The sequence below is a fragment of the Pyrgilauda ruficollis genome, unplaced genomic scaffold (genome assembly GCF_017590135.1).
Source record: "Pyrgilauda ruficollis isolate IOZ18807 unplaced genomic scaffold, ASM1759013v1 scaffold85, whole genome shotgun sequence".
Lineage (NCBI taxonomy): Eukaryota > Metazoa > Chordata > Aves > Passeriformes > Passeridae > Pyrgilauda > Pyrgilauda ruficollis.
This window is the reverse complement of record NW_024530488.1, coordinates 3,777,608-3,796,893: the sequence shown is the minus strand read 5'-3', so window position 1 is coordinate 3,796,893 and position 19,286 is coordinate 3,777,608. Positions and strand designations below refer to the sequence as shown.

Here is a 19,286-nt window from a genome sequence, read left to right as displayed (position 1 = left end):
TAATGTGTGATTGATTTAGTAGCCTATGCCCCCACGCTTCCATTGCTGTTCAGAAGAACATTTTGTAAGAGGGGGGCCTGTTTAAGAGGCCAGTGTTTTATGGAACAAGATTAGTATAGATTATTCATTGTCAGTGTGAGAATCTTAGCTGGTTTACAGTGAGAATTGGGAGGAAATTGTTACCTTATAAAGAGTATTTTAACTTCTTCTCTCACACTTCTTTTACATTCATCTGGATTCACCATATACTTATATCTGACCCTGGGAGTATCTAGCAAATTCAGCGCTGAGGACTTTTGTGGAGGGATAGGAATGCACAAAAATTTTGCAGCACATGTAAGTGTTTCTAAATTTAAATAGATTACATAGACACATATTTTTAAAATATGGTGTTATTAGATACATTGTAACGAGTTGTAATGTGTGTACATCGCTTACACAGCACTGAGAAAAGATTTTAGAAGTCCTGGTGGTGACTGACACTACTGTGTGCTAGTAAGAGTGGCACTCCCTATAACATAGAATTGGTGGATACTTGGGACTGTTAAACTGCAATTTTAATTTTAATTTTTTTTTTCATTTAGAAGTAGCTCCTTTATTTTTTCCCCATAGTAGCTGATAATATCTTGCATAAAACAATTAACCATTTTCTATCATTTTTTACCTATTTGGAGGTCTTATGTAGCAAAGAAAACAGGGCATTGAACTCAGATGTTTGCAAGCCAGACATCATAATCTTGTATTTTAAAATGAAGTTGTAGTGAGTGCCTCAACTCAGTTGGGAATCATCACAGAAATATGAACATACAGTAACATGGCAGAGATGGTAAGTTTGATTTACCAGAGACAGAAGACTTGAAAAGTAAGATGTATTAAAGATTATGTAATTTCCTACTGACCAAGAAAAAAATGTATCATAAAACTGTTAGGTCTTGGGGTCACCCCAAAATTAGACTAAGAATGAAGGGTAAGTGTTTCAGAATGACAAATATGAAAGCTTACTGAATCTCTGCCCTGAACTGAGAGCTGAACTGAACTGATAGGAATAACTTCATATCCTGGAATGATATGTATTTGTATATATGTAATACATACATATATATATATATAAATGTGTAATTATATGTGTATTTTATGTATGATATGTGTGGTAGTACACACATTAGTCTGATTCTGCATCTGAGCACAAATAGGCAAAGTGCTAATGGTCAGAATAGAAATGTTACCACTGACATTTTATGTGCAGTTTGCTACGCAATTCCACGTTCTTTATGCATGGGAACAAAAACAATGGACCATGCAATATGTCAGATAGTTTTTTTAACCACTTGGTAGCTGGATGGTTCCTGCTTTGATCCTGTTTTCTTCATCAGCTGAAAAGATGTGATGTGCTGAAAAAGCTTATCTGTTCTTTACAGAAAGATAAAAGCTAATTGATTGGAGAAACCTGGGACACTGGCTGTGCTAAGCCTTGTTCATGGTGATTTGGGTGTGTGGATCAGAAACGAACCAAGCTTCTTCAGATTCAGAGGAAAGGAAAAGGGAAAACTTTACAGGAGACAGGTGAGAATAGGCAAGGAATGTAATAAGTGAAAAATTACTTCTGCCTAGCCATGAGTTATGGGCCTCAGCAAGGATGTGGGTGTTGTGCCATGAGGATTGATGGTAAGGCAAATTCAGGGAGGGCTGCAGAGTGCTGTAGCATTAACTCATCAGACAGCTCAGAAGCCAGTGACAGCTGACTCTTCACCATAATTTACCATTGGCCCAAAATGCAGTGGAAGCCCCCAAGGGCACAAAGCAGGAATTCATTAGCCATCAACCATTGATCACCTGCCCTACAGTGTCCTTTAGCAGTCAAGGGCTTATGTGTTTAAGCTGCTGCCTTAATAACCCATACATCACTGTTCTTCCCAGGGCACAACAGCAGTTGTCTCTTCAAGCAAGAAAAAAAAAATCACCTGGGAAAGAGAAGTTTTACTCGTGGGAGATCTAAAATTAAAAACAACAAACTGTTTATATTCTTAAGTGTTTCACTCATTCAAAAGAAGTTCTAGTGTAATAGAAAACTATATGAAATTTTAGCATGTGTAGGAGTGTATTTGTATGGGGAGAGAAAATACTGACACAGGATTGGAGTACGATTTGGCAGACTCTCCTTGCCAGGTAGCAAAAGTCTCAGTGAGACGACATTGTGGCCCTTAATACAAAAGAAGGTGTCATAAGTCACTGTAATTAGCAGTCAATGGATGTGATTTTGATCAAGGTGGACACAGCTTCTCGAGCTTTGGCATAGCCTGTGTGAGAGGATCTCCAAATCCAGCTGAGAGAAAAATGAGGTACCTCCAGCCTTTTGCTGCTCCCCTGAAAGCCTGAGCAGTGAAAATAGCAGAATATGATTAAATAATCAAAACTTAAGAAGTCATAAATACAAGAAATCAAATGAATAAATAATATTGTGGAAACTGTAGTCCTTAATCTAACGCACTCATTGAAGTTTTGTTTTTCATAGTGATTTCTCTGGAAGTGCTAAATATGCTAGGAGGAAGGGGGTTGTGTATATGAATAAACTGCTGTAAACAGTCTTACAACAGGAGGCTTTAGTAACAACTCATCCAGTGGTAATTTAACCTGGAAGAAATTCATCCCAGTTCAAAACCTAAAATATGGACACAGAAATTATCAGACACTTGTGTCTTCACTGATCCCAAAGAGATGGATGGATGCTTCCAAACTTCTCTTGAGTGTAACTTAAGCCAGATAGGGGTTTGTGAGATAGTCTCAGGCAAGTGTCCAAGTTTTCAGGGAAAATCCCGAAGTAAAAAAGCTTTGTCAAGACAAATGAATGAAGGGAAACATATAAATCAGCAATTGTGTGGCTGGAGCAGTGTAATTCTATAATAAGAGGCAATTTAGGTATGATTTAGCAGCATATAGGCTTCATGCTGAATCTTGGCACAAGGATGAACTGTCTTTTAGTAATCTAGCTGGAAGATAATTTTAAAGCAAAAGCCTCATCCTTGGTGCCATAATTTATTGTATCATGTTATCTTGCTTAGACACATCCATTAAATATGACATCATTCCTCAGTGTTTCCTCTGTTGATATTACTGAAAATGGGCATAAAACCAAGGCTGTGTCTTTCAGGTGTCCAGTTGTGGGCAGTCATCTGCTGACAGAGCTGGGTCACCCCCACACATCCACACTGAGGATTGGGAGGGAGAAAAATCAGCAAAAGAATTATCACAGCACTCCTTTGCATTTCACAAGACAAACTGCAGCATTATAGAGACCTGTAGTGTTGCCCTGTGTTGCAGGGTTTGGGCACTGAGGTGTTCACACCTGGGGGCTGTTCCTGGCTGTGAAGGGGGATGCTGGAATACTTCTGTGGATGTGGAGTTATACTGATAGCATGGGCATGAGCTAGCAGGCTGGGAGGCACTTCTTTTATTTCTGGTTGTGGAATTGGGATGCAAACGTGTGTCAGGAGTAACACAGCTGCAGCAGGTCCTGTTGGGAAGAACAAAGTGAGCCAAGGAGCTCTGGAAGTCCTTTCCCAAACTGTGCTCAGGAGCTGCTAATTAGAAATGGGATTTGACAGCCCAGCACTGAAAGAGAGGGAAAAGCAGGAAGGTGGTTTTGAGCAGGGATGCAGCAGGAAAGGAGACACGAGGGCAGGGGCATGCGGAGGGAAGGTTCGGGACGGATGAGCGGAATTCCATCTCCTTCCCCGGGAGCGGCGCGGGCCGGCGCTGCCTGCGGGTGGCACCGCGGGGCTGCTGAACCACCGACCCGTGTGATTCGGGCACAGGAGAGACTGCCGTGCCTCTTCTCACGACTTTCGAGGTGTTTTCTTGAGCGGGAAATCGCTGGTGGAGTCCCTCTCTCCAGGCAAAGTTACCCTGGGCTATCAGCAGCACGTGTAAACGAAGTGGATCTGCAGCCCTGGGAAGAGAAGTCTCGCAAACAGGTGATGGTTGTGTTCCAGAGCCACATTAGCAGATGATAAAGCTGGTACCCTGCCCAAAGGATGCCATCTGAGCTCCCTCTCCCTCAGTCCTATGCAAAGGCAGGTTAATTTTACCTCTGCCTTTATACATGGGAGGTGATGCTGTTGCCTCTCTTCCTGGAAACGACTGACTGCTTACTGAGATGAAATTTCTGTCTGTACTTAGGACATGCTGCTGGTGGTGTCTCTTCCTTCCAATAACACAGCAGTGTGCAGCCATTCTGGTACATTTTGTGGTGGTGCTGCTTGACTTCAAGTCAAGACTGGTGTGGCAAGCAGCATCTGGACCAGACATGGATTTTTTTTAATACAGCACATGGGTCTCTCATGATGACTTCAAAGGACAGTGTGGGGAAGTACTGGAGCAGGGAATTGCATTGGGAGTTAGTGTAAAGCAAGGACCTAGAAGGATCTGCCAGTCATTGGAGTCTCATTGACATGTTTTTCCCTGGCTCATGTCTATCCTCTTTTCTGCTCTCTCAGCTTGGAATCACTTATTTTGTAAACAAAACAGAAAGAGCAGAAGTTTCAGGCTGTCATTCCCTGGGGTGAAGGCAGGCGCACAGAGTGACAGCCTCAGGCTGCATGTGAAGAGTCTTTTCAGAGAGGACAGCTTGACAAGTCCCTTGTTTGCTTCTTCCTCTTTGGTGTAGGATCAAGGGAAGGTTGGTAAACAGTGATTGCACAGCATTCAAAATAAAGACTTCAGGCTACAAAATTGAAGAGGTTAATCAAGGTCTCTGCTTGGCTTTCCCCCTGCTGCACAAGAAGGAGGAGCTGGATCTCTCACTCTGTTCTTCACATCACCCTCTCTTTGGGGGTTTTTACTGGCAGAATTTTTCATTGTCCCTTTTAGGGACATGTGTGAAATCCCTAGGCTGATTGCCAACACCTGGCATTAAATTTGTGCAGCAATACACAGACCATTATTGTGCAGAGCAGGAGAGGAGCTAAATTAATTCCTAAGCAATGAGGTAAAAAATTACTGCGAGGAAAGGAAGAACCCTGAGACATGAATACTTTTACAATACTATCATGCTGAAAAAGGATCGGTGTTGACTGAACTTTTGAGCACTAAGAAGGATGAAAAATGCTTTGTGTAATCAAGTAGCTTGAAGCAAATTTTATAAACAGAGTGAGATAGCATTGAATTTTTTCCATACTTCAGTTTTACTCTCCTACATAATTAATACACAGCTGACAACATGGTTTTTTTCTTGTACAGGATGCATTTTCCAAATAAGTACAAAGTATAAAACATTCAGGTTTTTGTAATAGCAAAAATGTTTTCATTCATTTAGTAGGTGAAACAATCAGAATTAAATCAGGGGTGATGAGTGGGTACTTTTGGTACCATTTCTACTCAAATTTGTCACTTGCAGGAAGAGGCGAAGTTTGCTGTGCTTGTCATGTCACTTTCAGAGGTAACAGCACAACTCACAGGCATCAGGGAGCAGCACAACAGCACTGGCTGTGGAAGGGCCCAGCACCTCTGCCCTTTCTTTTGACTTCAGGCAGTGAAATCAGCTACTGCATTTAATAATTGCTAGGCTGAAGGCAGCTGAAATATACTCTGTTTCATGATCTGTGTTCAGGCTGTCAGAAGGACCTCAGACTTTGCAACTGTTGTGACTGATCCAAGATCAGCCCCTTCTGGGTTTGTAGCCTGCCAGAAACCTCCTGAGTCAATAAATCCATGTTTCAGGGGCTATGGTGCCTGAGGAGCTTCCAGGCAAGGTAAAGCTGCTGAAGCTCAGAGCATCCTGGAAACCTGCACTGGCTCACCCCAGAGAAGGCACAAGTAACTCACCCTGAGCTAGGCAGAAGAAAAAGGCAGTGAGAACGCTGCCATTCCTGGTCAGAGAGAGAAGGCTTGTCTTCACTGCAAGAATGGACATCCGCAAATCAGAACTGACCCCCTCCTTTCCTTCCCTGCTGTTTAACTTCCAGAGGCCACCTCCATAAACAAAAATATGGGAACCAGACCCTCTGATCACATCCAGCATCCCTGGAAATGTTACCCCATCTCTGAAAGCATCCAAGGTGAGGTTGGTTGGGGCCCTGATCAGCCTTTTAGTGGGTAGCCTCCCTGCCCATGGCAGGGGATTGGAAGTAAATGATTTTCCAAGTTAATTCCAACCCAACCATCCTATCATTCTACAATTCTGTGATTCATTTGGGATGGCCATCAAAGTGGATTCTGCGAGACTCAAAACCATGAAAAAAAGCCTATCCAGTGACATTTGTCCTCAGTTTTGGCCAAAACAGAGAGGAATTTTGGAAGGAATTTAGTGACGTTTGAATGTACCAGACAAAGAGGAATGTTAGATTACACTTTGAAGTTTCCGTGGACATTGAATTACTGGGGGAGAAATAGTAATAGTGATTATTTATCAACAAAGATCATAATGAACTGCATCTCAGTCCTGAGGTGATTAAAAAAGAGACAGGTCTGCAGAGGTAACTCTTCTGTGCTTTCAATGTTACACTTCAGCATTAAAAGTTATATAAAGTGGCAATACATTTTTTAGCAGAAGACCTGACCAGTTGTATAATTTATTCTATCCTTTGTATCACAATGAAAAAGTCTATTTCAACAGTTTATATGTGTTTGAGTTATGAAATGTTATATGTAGAGATGATAGAAACATATTTGAAACAGAACTGGGGTCGTGATTAAATGGTTAACTTATTTCCCAAATGAATGAGAAAGGAAACAGGGTGCTGCAACCTTTTGCTCTCACTTCCTCATGAGAGAAGACATAGAGGCTGTCCCAGAGAGAGCAGGGCTGCTGTGCACACACATCTCAGGCAGCCATGGGGAACTGGGTGGAGAATGAAGGACTGTCCATCTTCGTCGTTGTAAGTACAATTTTTGTTGTGATTTGTGTCCAGTGAAAAGTTCTGCAGAAAGCTGTGCTGAGCAGTTCTCACTGTGCCAGTGGAAGATGCACCTGATTATGCTGAAACTGGGGCAGCAAATGCAGGGTAATGCTTCAAGGGAATAATTTTTAAGGAGCTCTCTGGTATTTCAGTTGCTGTAGGCTTCATTGTTAACTGAGAAATGATCGTGTATTAACTTTGCTTTGTTAGAAATACTTTAGTTAAGCAAAACAGCTTTAAAGCTCACTTAACTACATGCACTTCAACAGAGAAAGCAAATAAAACAATCATCCTTTCTTGCACTTTTATGAGCAGAAGTGGGTCTAAATGAAAGCAGTGTCTTGATGGTATAAAATATTTATTAATGTCAGATTAAAGGGAGAAGAGAGCAGAGATTTAGAACAGAGATTCATGAATCCTTTATTAAGACAACTACTATTTCAATTGAATTTATTTACAGTTTGCATAGAGGGGCTATGAAAGTAGGTTAAATTAATTCTAAGCAAGATTTAAAAGTATGGAAAATCCCAGTTGCATTTACAAGAGCTAAAGAGTAAGCAGGGCAGTCCTCCTGGAAGAAAACTAAGTTTGTATTCTAGTGGGTTTTTTTTACTTCACATTGTGACACAAGGGCTAAAGGTATACCTCTATACATATATTATACACATATACATATAGGTATACCTCTATACATATGTTATATACATATACATATATGTATTAAAAACATATACAAAACCAAAATGTAAGAGCAGTTCAGGTATTGTTGCTACCTTTTGTAAGCAGATGTAAATACTGAGAGGAAGAAAAAGAAGGCATAGAATTTGTATATTTTTGGTGACTGAAATGTGAGCATCTTTATTCCAAGAAGTATTTGTGCTGCTATCAGCAGTCAGTACTTGCATATGACCTTGTAATTTAGGAACATAATCCCATAGCTGTGGTACTTCAGTGCTTTGAAAGGGAGTGACAGTGTGTGCTGTCACCTTCAGTGACTTGAGGAAGTTGAAATTGCCAAGAGATTAATTCTGGCTTTTTTTTTTCTTTTTTTTTTTCCCCACCAGAACTGAAATATTAAAATAATTAAGTAAGAGGCCTTTATTTTGCTCAAATAAGGAATTTGGTTTTTGAACCTCAAAGCTATAACAAGGTGAGGGTAATAGGGAAGGAAATTAACAGACATATTTATAAAGAAAACAACTGAAAGGACAGATCACTGGAAACCCTACCCAAGTGTTCTTATTTAGCCTCTACACCTTTATTGCACACTGAGCAGGCACAGGGCTGTCCAGTGCTTGACAAAAACAGGATAGACACAATTCCTACTGATCTACCTCAACAAAACAGAAACACAGTGCCAGAGTGTGCCACTGTCATTTTCAATAAGTGTCCTGAGCACTTAATCCTGAGATGAACTTGGTGTTTTAATGAGGACTTGGGGATTTCCTATATACTGCCTTACCCTGATGGAAATCCCTTCATTTCCCAGTATTTATTTACATTTTCAGGATCTGTAATAAACCCAAGTTTTTTTACAGTGTTATTTGAGCCAAAAAATTAGCAAAATATATGGGTTAGGAGGGGTGAGGGGGTGTAATGTCACCTTTTCTGGGCTTTCTCCCAGTTCTCAGACTTTCTCTGTTTTCATGCGCCACTTAGTAGAACTACCTAGACTGAGTGCAGTGATACAGATATGTTTCAATATGGGATGTGAAATCAGCCAGCAAGCTCCAGGAGGGCAAATATGCAGATTCATTATGACCTTTTTTGCCAGATGGACTTGTAGCTGCCTAAGAGCTGTCTTTCCCTAAAAACCTGCATCTCAAGATGTGTGAGAAAATTCTGCAGTACAGCTACAAAGAAGCCTGGTTTGAGGTAGCCTACATGCTACCAGAGGGCCTCTTTTGAATATTCCCTGCTGGCTGACTTCAGACCCTCTTCTTGAATTCAGCCCTATGTGTAATTTAGCCCATCTAAATTTAGATCTCAAGCTTCTTTGTTACAGCTTCCAGGTCTTCCTCTCACATACCTGTGGAACTGCCATTTGGAAGAGTCCCTAACCTTCCATGGTATTTAGAGATTTAACTGGACTCAGAATTAAACAATTGTAATATGACAGTCCTGATACAACCAACCCTAAACTCCTTGACCCATGAAAACATTTCAGCTGCACATTGCTGTGTTTTGGTCTATTGCCATTCCTGTAGCCTATGGTTACAAATCAGTCTGTTTAGGCCAGAAAGATTTCTATCATCCTTGCTGAAAACTTTATACCCTGCAGTACATCCCTCTGCACAAACAGGAGCACAGGGAAGTAACTGACTGTTATCTGAACTGTGTAAATTCAGATGGATTATTTCTAACAACAAACTGTAAGCTTCCTGTTTAATTCTCTTTCAGCTTGTGTGGCTGGGCTTAAATGTCTTCCTCTTTTGGTGGTACTATCTTGTGTATGATGTCCCACCAAAATTCTTCTACACCAGAGTGCTCCTTGGCGTAAGTACAAGACATTATTCTTTTGGCAGAGACAGAGCACATAGCAGTTTTTGATAGTTTTAGCTGATCAAAACTGGATCTAGTGGCTGGAGCAGCAGGCTCATGTAGAAGTCCCATGCAAGCAGATAACTGAATGCAGGCAGATGTTCAGTGCTTCTGAACAGAAAGCTGGTGCACAAAATAGAGAAATCCCATTCTAAAGATGTTCTCAGTTAACAATTATGCTCCTGGTAATTAAATTAAGCATTAATTGTGGCTACTTTATTAAGCAAAAGCTGAATAAAATATTGCTGCTGAACTGTTGTGCAGTCATTTCTCCTTGCAATTATTTTTCAGAGCATGAATAGTTTATAAAGATATTGGCTCTGAAAAGCAATCATCATTCATATATTCATCAAGAATGTGAGTGGAAATCAGGTAGTGAAGTGATCCTGGATCCTGGGCTATTCCGTGTAATCCAACTGCATTGAGTCCTACTACAAACTTGCTTCCAAAGCTACCACAGGTCATGACCAATTGACATGGAAAATTAATTTGTTCATATATTTTAAAACCCTGATCACAGACATAAAAAATCAGCCTAAGCTTCAGATTACAGAGCACAGCATTTTGCTGAAGGTTTGCTAAGCCATGGTTTAATTCTACAGAGCCTGAAATCCCATCCTGCACACAGCTTCTGGTCTGTGGATCAAATCCTGTGCTTTGCAGTCATGATGCAGTTGCCTTTGAAGTCACAGAGACTTGTGCTTGGATAAGCAGAGCTTAGTGTAAACCCAAACAGCTGTGATCTAAAACCTAAAAGGGTCTCAATCCATGCAAGGAGAGCAAACATTATTTTTCTTCCCTTCATTGCATTTTGATTAATATGGTCATTTTTCCTTCATTTCAAACAGTTCAAAAATATTAAATAATTAAGGGTGTAAAGACCACCATTAAGGAAACAGATTCCTAAAAACTGAGGCAACAAATTTCCCTAGACTCCTTTACTGACAGAGAACTTAAACCACTTCTCTTATAAGCTGTCCATAACCCCCACCAACAGAAACCACAGACTCTTTACAGCCTTGGGACACAAAACTACTAATGGCTTAGATTTGCACCTGTCTTTGCCTGTTGAGTGCCAAATGTGACAGGCAGCTTTTTATACAACCATTTTAATTCAAAACTGAAAACAGGAGGTGTCTGTTTGTCTGCAGAGTGTGTTCTGCCTGCACATGTGTTTCTGCCTTGACCAGAGAATGATCCCTTTGAATATTCACGGTGTAAATGTGAACTCTAGATCTCACACTCTTTACCAGTTATGATATAATACATGAATGAAATCTGTGCCTGTCCATGCCCTGGATAATGTCTTAGGTAATGCAATTAATAACAGCATCTCTCTAATTACAGCGTGCTCTGGCTCTTGCAAGGGCCCCTGCAGCCTGCCTGAATTTCAATTGCATGCTGATTCTGCTGCCAGTATGTCGAAACCTGCTCTCCTTCCTCAGAGGATCCAGTGCGGTAAGATGAGGAAAGAATTTCAAAATTCATGAAAGATATTATCTTTCATACCTAAACAGACTTGCAAATATACCGAGAAACCGTGTCCAAGTTCCCCAAATATGTTGTATTTTGAGGATGTCCTTTTATGAGAAGCAGATAAGCTGGGGTTTGGCTATGAGCAAGACTGAGGTCTAATGCTCATGGGATATCTAGAGCTCTGTTGAGAGTTTAGCTTTGAATTAGTCTCCTTTGAGTCTTCCCCTTTCAGCTGCCTCCTGGGCATGGTCCTGCCCTGGATGCAAAGTCCCTCTTTTGGCTGGCAGAAGCTGTTGGTGCTCACACACATCCACTGTTTGTCACTGATGCTACACTCACTTAGAGAGGGAAATACTAGCCCCTGTCTGTCTTTGCATTCTCAGTCCTTAAGGTAAATGTAGTCTTTTACAAACTTTCAGAATGGGACTTTTTTCAGCTGGCTCATAAATTACATTTTATCTTGTCTGAATTGCATTTCCATCTCAGGTGAAATAGTTCACACACCTTTTGACTTTTTTGAGGTCTCAAATACAAATTTTATACACAGCACTGAGGAGCTGACACTAAGAAAAGGACAACTTATCCTAAGTGACAGCTGGAGAGTCTTCCTATGATAGTACTGGCACTATCACACTGCCAAAATCTTGATTTCTGGCTATTACAGCAGAAATAATGCAGACAATGCAGGCCATGGTCCAGTGAAAAAGCAATATGCTCCTCAAGTTCTTTAATTGTCCTTCCAAATGTATAATGATTCTTCCTTTCTTTCTGGGCACTTTTAACATAAACACGGTCAACAAAACCAGTTCCCAGAAGTTGTTTTTCATCTCTAAACCCGGTATAAATTTCTTAATGCAAATGAGACAGCCTACAGGGGCTGAAAAGGCAGAGCAGAAGAGGAAGTGATAAAATAGATGCAGTGTTTCAACAGTCCTTCTTAAGGGAAGAAAGTGGGATATGAAGCAATAAGAAAATAACCAGAGACAAAATAGGCTGTACTTCCATCTAGTGCATGCATCCCCACAATGAGTGTGGCTGAATAAATGAGATGTGCCTGCCACATTAAACTCTTAAATTACATTAATGAGCAAGGCCAGTGCTCTAGCCTTTCTAAGGAATAACATTAGGAATATAAAATTGGAAATACATGTTAGGCTTCCAGTCTTTTCCTATACTCCTTCAGATCCTGAGATGCTACAAAACAGCCAGCCATACCCTCCATTCATGTAAAAGGAGAAAGGATAGAAAATGAAGCTGTAGGGTTAAAATTGTTATTCCCCAGGCAGATCAGCAAGTATCAGCCAAAATCCAGAGCTGACTCCTCTGGCTGCAGAAGTCAATAATGAACATAAATGTAGAAAGGACTAATGTTGCTATGGGTGAATGCAGCTGGAAAATAATGATGAGCCCATGATCGTATAAGGCATTTTTGAGTTTGGGTGAAAGCAAGCTGGGCAGAGGTCTTCTGAGCTCTAAGCAGTGAAAGAGCTGGGCATATATATGGACACTACTGGAAGGCCAAAACCTGATTCTGCGTGTTGAGAATTATATTCCGGCTGGGATTTTGTGCTACTTGTCCTGAACTGATCCTCTCCTAGCATGCATAACCTAACTTTCTAACCAAGGTCTTGGGATCTTTTCTAACCAAGATCTGTCCCTCTTTGTAGGGGACAGATTCAAAGTGCAGAGTCAGTCCTTCTGCCTTGGGCACTGTGGCAGAGGCACTCAGGCTACACCCAGATAAAAGTGAGTCCAGGCAGGGAGATACAGTTCCATTCCTGCTGGCAGCTCGCTGTCCTGCTGATAGCTGGGAATGAGGAAGCAAGAGGCTCTGAGGGTGAGCAAGTAGGGCAGGGAGGGGCATAGAATAGGACTCTTAGACAGCTGGTGTTTGTTTAGCTCCAGTTGCTTTTTTTGCAGTAAAGCTACACCTCAGGAAGGATGTGATTTTAGATCTTAAGCAAAAACACACACAACCTAGTGAGCCACTGGCAGTGGCAGTGCTGTGGTGGCCTTGGCACAGGGGGACAGCTGCTTATGCTTGTTGTGCTGTTGTCTCTAATTAGCTATGCTCTGCAGGTAACTACTGTGAAGGTCTATAAGAAAAATCATTTAAATGTCAAATAACTTATTGGAAGAATAGTGACCTTCCCAACAGCAGTGTCATGGGGGTCAAGAAGAAGAAAGAATTGTTCAAACAGTGTTCAAAGGGAGTGTACAGAAAAGTCTTGCCCTCTCCATCCTGCCACCCAGAAATCACGTCTTACAAAGTTATTTGTAATAAATTTACACCTTTTTAATTGAAAAGATAGCTGTGTTGTGTTTTGCATGCCCATCATTGCTGTATTAACTGTTGCCAATGAGCCACATGACTGAAGGCATGTGGAGTCCTCTGCCATTGCTTGGCTTTCCCTTCTTGGATCAAGTGGTTTTTGCAGGGGAGTCAAGCACTGCCTCACTATGCTACAGTTCATTCTACAATTTTTTTTTATTGTTTCTCAATATAGGTGATACAAAAAGACCACATTTCTCCTGGTTGTTATTATAGTTTGAAGTGATTCTGGCAGCCCCAGTGTTTGTCTCTTGTGAGGAAATACTTGTGGTAGTTTGCATAGTGTTTTGTTCCCTTATCCGGTCAGCAAACACAATGCAAACATACAGCACATGACAGTCATGCCTTCTACTGTGTGGAGACAGCAAATGTCAGCTTTACAGGGACTTAAGGTTTTAGGAGAACTCCCAGTGACTGCAGCAGAGTTCATATGGGGTCTGTTAGGAACCCATCATCATTAGTAACAAAAATGTTATTCTGTTTTTCTTGAGAATTAATTTCTTTGGTTTGTATCTGCAGAGATTTTTGCTGGGGTTTTTTGGGTAACTCCAAAATCAAGTTGTAAGCGAACACCTGGGAAGTAAACTCAATATTTTGGGGAAGGAATGTCTTCATATCCTTGCCATAGGTGATATGATTTGGGGTGGGATCTCCCTGAGACAGTTACACCCAAACTTTACAGCTTGTTTCTAGATTGTGAACCACAATAGGATCCTGGTGCTACCAAAGCATTCACTCTGCCGTGGCAGACTGTGATCCCTCATTTTGTTTATAATGTACCATTTAAAACAGATAAAATGTATTCCATTGTCACACTGGATGTTAAATTTTTTCTCCTTATCAAATACTATGTTTTAGGGGGACATGTTAAAACATAATCTGGAATTCCTGTTTTCTGAAAGATGAGGGAAAATATTTTTGTCTATATTCTGGAATTCTAAATTTTTCCTAGCAATGTCACCAATGTGCTCAGGGATTCTCTTTTTGTCCCTGCCTTTAAAAAGTGTGCACAGACAACACAAATACCTTTTCAAACACCTTTTTCTTTCTACCCAAAGTGCTGCTCTACCCGTATCAGGCGACAGCTGGACAGAAACCTCACCTTTCACAAAATGGTGGCCTGGATGATTGCCCTTCACACTGGTTGGTGCTCTAATGTTTCTTTGTTTATTGCTTTTCTGTGTATTTTACGTGGAATCCAGGTGACATTCAAGTTCTTAAGAATATGGGCAGAGACCGGATTTCATTAAAGGAGTCAGTGTGTGCCAAGGCTTAAATCAGTTTCCAGATATGTGCCAGCTGTCAGAGAGCAAAAGATAAGAAAGAATACCTTTATTTTGAACTGTCAGTACTATTTATGATAGTTTAATAAAGAGTGTTTAGCAATGTCCTGAGAACTGGATATGCTGGATTTAATTCTTGTTTAGACTTCTTATCTGGCATGTCTGAAATAAATAATAGAAATTCTTTTTTAAAAAGGATATAAAAAGCTTGGACCTGTTTTGAAGATAAATAAGTACTTGCTTATAGGAGGTGGTTCAAATCTTGAAAAGCATTGTACAGTTTTACCCTACAAAAACATAAAATGGAATTCATGCGAACATCTCAGCTGGTTTAGGTTTTTGGATGCATTCAGCTCAGAAAGAATATTACTAATGATTATTAGCAAAACTGCAGAACAAAAAAGCACTAACAAATGTGACCCCAAATAAATCCAGATTCAGTTCTTGGCTCTTTTACAGAAGTCGTGGATGAGGATGATCCTGACAAATAGCTTAAGCCATTCCATGTTTCAGTATCCCATATGTTGGGGTACTACTACTTGAATTATTGAAAGCCTTTGTTGAACAAAAATATACTGAGAATTTCCCTTTGCTTCTTTCCCTTCCTCGCCCAAAAATTGTAAAATTCAGGTGGTAAAATTTTAACAGTAAAACACATCAGTGATCCACAATGGTGGTGAAGATGGCAAGAGCAGCAGAGCTCTTAAACAGCAGTTGACAAATGTGACAAAGTTTTAGGTGTTCCCTCAAGACGCCAAGTACTTGTGGTCAATACTGATTATTCCTTTCCTGTCACTCCTAGCAATTCACACTATTGCACACTTATTCAACGTGGAGTGGAGTGTGCAAGCCCGTGTTGAAGAGAAGGGCACCCTGGCAGCTGTGCTTTCTGGCCTTGGAGACAAACCAAAGGAAAGCTATGTCAACTTCTTCAGACAAACCATTGCTGTAAGTGACATCAGACTCCCAAGGGTCATCATTACATTTGTGTAGGTGATCATATCAAACCATTTGAGCAGAGTGCCTGTTTCAGGTGTCCACAGACTGGGTTTGGGCCATCTTGCAGAAAAACCTTGTAGAATCCATTCTTCTATATTTCCCAGTAATATCACTGCTGAGCTTTGGTAGTTGCTTTGAACTTTGATAGTACTTTAAACTTTTCCACTTGAGGATTTCAAAATCTAAAACATTATGCAAAAATCCTGTAAAGCAGTGTTCTGACTTAGACATGGCACTCAGAAAGGTACACAGAAATAAAGGCAAGAGTTTTGAAGTTGGGTGGTTTAAGCTCTGGTCAGTGGGGAAAAAGAAAAGAAAGTACTTCCCTACTTCTCAGAAGAGCACTGAGCTTCCAAACTCCGCATGAGTTATGAGTCCCACAGCTGTGCAACAACAGAGGAAAGGAGAGTTTTTATTTAGCTCCTGAAATATGGATGTAGGACTCCAGCTCTGAATACCAGAGCTGTGCAAATGTATTCACCTTCCCCAAAGCAGTCTTGCTGAGCCATTGCAGAGTAAGAAACCATGTTTGGTGTGTTAATTCATGGGAAACACATTCTCTCTACTTCCAATTTCCTTAGTAAAGGTAAATGTGCAGTGCAACAAAAATGAGCTGGGATTTTGGCATCAGATGACTTAAGCACTTATAACAAAGTAAAGGGTTTGGTGAGGGATGGTTCAACTGGCTCTGCTTTGGTGCAACCCTTTCCTTAGATCAAGGTGTGCAATTGTTTCACAGAATCCCGTTGGGGGCCTCTATGTGGCTTTCACATACTTGGCTGGCATCACTGGTGTTGTCATCACACTGGCCCTCATCCTCATCATCACCTCATCCACCAAAACCATCCGGAGGTCATATTTTGAAGTATTTTGGTACACCCACCATCTCTTTGTCATCTTCTTTATTGGCCTTGTCATCCATGGTGCTGGGTGAGTATTTGCACTTATCACAAAATATCTGATAACTACTGAATCTTTATTTAAAGCCCCCTTCAAACATGAGTATGGGGACTTCTTTCACTGAGCAGCAGTTTTTGATGGCAGTGATGGACCAATAGAGGCTCTGAGAGTCAAGAAGCTCTCAGTGGTACTTGCAGCAAGCTGTCCTCACACAGGTTTCATGTGACTTTGGCATACTTAAGCTCTCTATCACTCAACTTCTTCTGATATCTTAACTGCAAAGCTCTTTTCCAAGGTTTCTGTTTCTAATTGTTAATTTATCTTTCTCTCCTACAAGGAATTTCACACACATTCATGTAAGGAGATCTCAGTATAAAAATTACATAGAGTCTAGAATTTCAGTGGATAATGAAAACGATAGTAATATAGATTTATGTTTCAGGCTTGGATGAACTTGTAATATCAGCAGCATTTAAGAATAGATTTTTAGCTGTTTCAGCTTAGAAATAGTCATTTGGAAGGTTTTCTAACTTTCTTTTTCTGCTGTTGCTTCATTCCATATCTTTTTCTGAAAGAGCTGAAAAGCCTAATGAAACAGTTTTAGCACTACACAAACACAATTTTAGCACTTAGAAAAATGAACTTTAGATCCATTTTATAAAACAAAAAAACTGGTGAATAAATAAAAAATACTCAAGTATCCAAGTTACATTTAAATAGTTCATAATTACACTACATTGCCCATTTTAAAGGAAGTTCTACATGCAATAGAAAGTGTGCTTTAAAAATACCCAGCAAAAATGACTATTCAAAACCACTTCCTTACAGTCCATTAGTGCCATTAAAAAGACAGAAATCAAAGTAAAACAGGAAGAACAAAAATAGAAGGCAGATGGGAATCACCCCCAGCATATTTGTTCATTCCACCTTTCATAACAAGGAAACGGTTTGAGCAAAACTTGTGGAAGGAAAAAAAGTGGTTTGTGTTTTCTGCAGCAAATATTGTATAGTTACTGACACAATGTCCAAACTTGCTAGTAATTATTACACAATGCTATCAGAAAGCAAGCATTGCCCTTTCCAGAGGTCAGTGGGGAGTACATATTTTATAAAAGTTGAATTTTTATTTACTTCAGTGTTCACTGCACTCCCATCATCTTAATTGTACTGGAATGAAAAGGCAAGAGTTTGGGCAGCAGTGGTTGTCAGTGAAGTTCAGCTATCTTTTGGAAGCAGATATAAATAGCAATATTCTCATCTGTAGAGGAAAGGATGCTTTCCAGCTGTGAACTCAGTGACCTCACTTATTTGGCCTTCAAGGTAATAATGACATTTTGAGTTCAGAGAAAATATGAGACGGGCTTGTTACACTCAGGGAAGGCATCTCAAATGTGCAAAGATGGATGTCATGGAATGAGTATGAACTGACATCTCAAAGCAACATGTTAGGAAGAGGCATAAATGCCATTTTATCTCAGGGGACAGAAGGCTGTCGCACATATTCTCATTAATCTCTACAAACACACATCTTTGTATATACAGAAAGCTGAGTCAAAGGTTATTGGCAGCATCAAAGGGGCAGATTCAAGAAAGATGGAGAGAGACTATTTACAGGAGCACAGAGTGACAGACAAGGGGGAATGGCTTCAAACTGAGAGTAGGTTTAGATCAGATATTAGGAAGAAATTCTTTACTGTGAGGGTGTTGAGGCACTGGCACAGGTTGTCCAGAGAAGCTGTGGCTGCCCCATCCCTGGAATTGTTCAAGGCCGGGCTGGACTGGACTCTGAGCAACCTGGTCCAGTGAAAGTTGTCCCTGCCCATGGCAGGGGAATTGGAACTGGATGATCTTTAAGGTCCCTTCCAATCCAACCATTGTGTGATTTAATTCTCTGACTCTACTGTAATTCTTGTCTGTTACAGCACTTTTGAAGCGCTGATGGTTTTTGTGCCTGAGCTCTGTGTCACAGACAAATGTCCAAAATCTCCCAACACAGTAAATGCAAAGAGGAGAGGGTACAGAAGTGCAGTTCACTCTTTTGGAGTTAAAGGAAAACCTTTAGCCAAAAAAAGAAGTAATTACAAGGCTATACTGCTGAAAGCTTAATTACAGTACTAGAAAGAGCATCTACACTGACTAATAAGGGGAAATAAGCTTTTTATTTCTCTTGTACAGGGTCATGACATTGTCAAACCTTGAACAGAGCATAGAGCAAGGCAAAAACCCCCAGGCCCCCTTTCTCTTAAGCAGTGGGGTGGGCAGTGGGGGAAATAGGTTCCTCCTGTTCCTGTAACTCATCCCAGAAATGGCTCAGCTGAACCCCTTGTCATTAGTGGGGAAGTGAAGTGTAACTGCTGATGTTCCTGCAAATTGCAACTCGTGATGCTGCTGGGACACTGTCACTGCTTCCCTTTATTTTTCAGACAGGATATTAATCAAACATTTAATGAAGAAGAGGTTAATTAGTAATATTTATGAGCAATATCTCTCAACCCTGAGCAGTGGTTTTGTAACAATCCTCTGAAAAATCTGTCACACAAAGTTAGGCATGCATATGGCTTAGATACCGTGGGGTTTTTTGAAATATCAGAAATATTGTCTAGTTCACAGGTACTGAGCTAGAAAAGCAGAAAGAGAATTCATGGGGAGAAGATATCAAAGAATCACATTGGCATAAAACTGACCAGCCTGATCAGAAGCAGACAGTTTCTAGGGAAAATTCAACAGACCTTAATCTGAAATTTTTTACTAAGATCCTGAGGTTGGCAGAACTCCAGACAGAGGCAGGAAATAGTGAAGAAGAAGAATAGCTTTTTGCCCCTTGAAACTGAAATTACCTCTCTGCACCAGTTCTGCTACTGG

At 40.6% G+C, this 19,286-nt stretch overlaps 1 protein-coding gene across 1 annotated transcript in view; it reads left to right on the top strand.

The window, feature by feature from the left end:
* The first annotated feature begins 6,752 nt into the window (after positions 1-6,752).
* The window catches only part of LOC121364561 (cytochrome b-245 heavy chain), a 22,075-nt gene continuing 9,541 nt past the window's right edge, over positions 6,753-19,286 (top strand). Inside the window, exons 1-6 of the mRNA XM_041487942.1 lie at positions 6,753-6,872; positions 9,294-9,389; positions 10,782-10,892; positions 14,301-14,385; positions 15,328-15,473; positions 16,264-16,454. Coding sequence (XP_041343876.1) covers positions 6,828-6,872; positions 9,294-9,389; positions 10,782-10,892; positions 14,301-14,385; positions 15,328-15,473; positions 16,264-16,454 — 674 coding nt within the window. The 5' untranslated portion in view covers positions 6,753-6,827. The remainder of the gene's footprint in view (positions 6,873-9,293; positions 9,390-10,781; positions 10,893-14,300; positions 14,386-15,327; positions 15,474-16,263; positions 16,455-19,286) is intronic.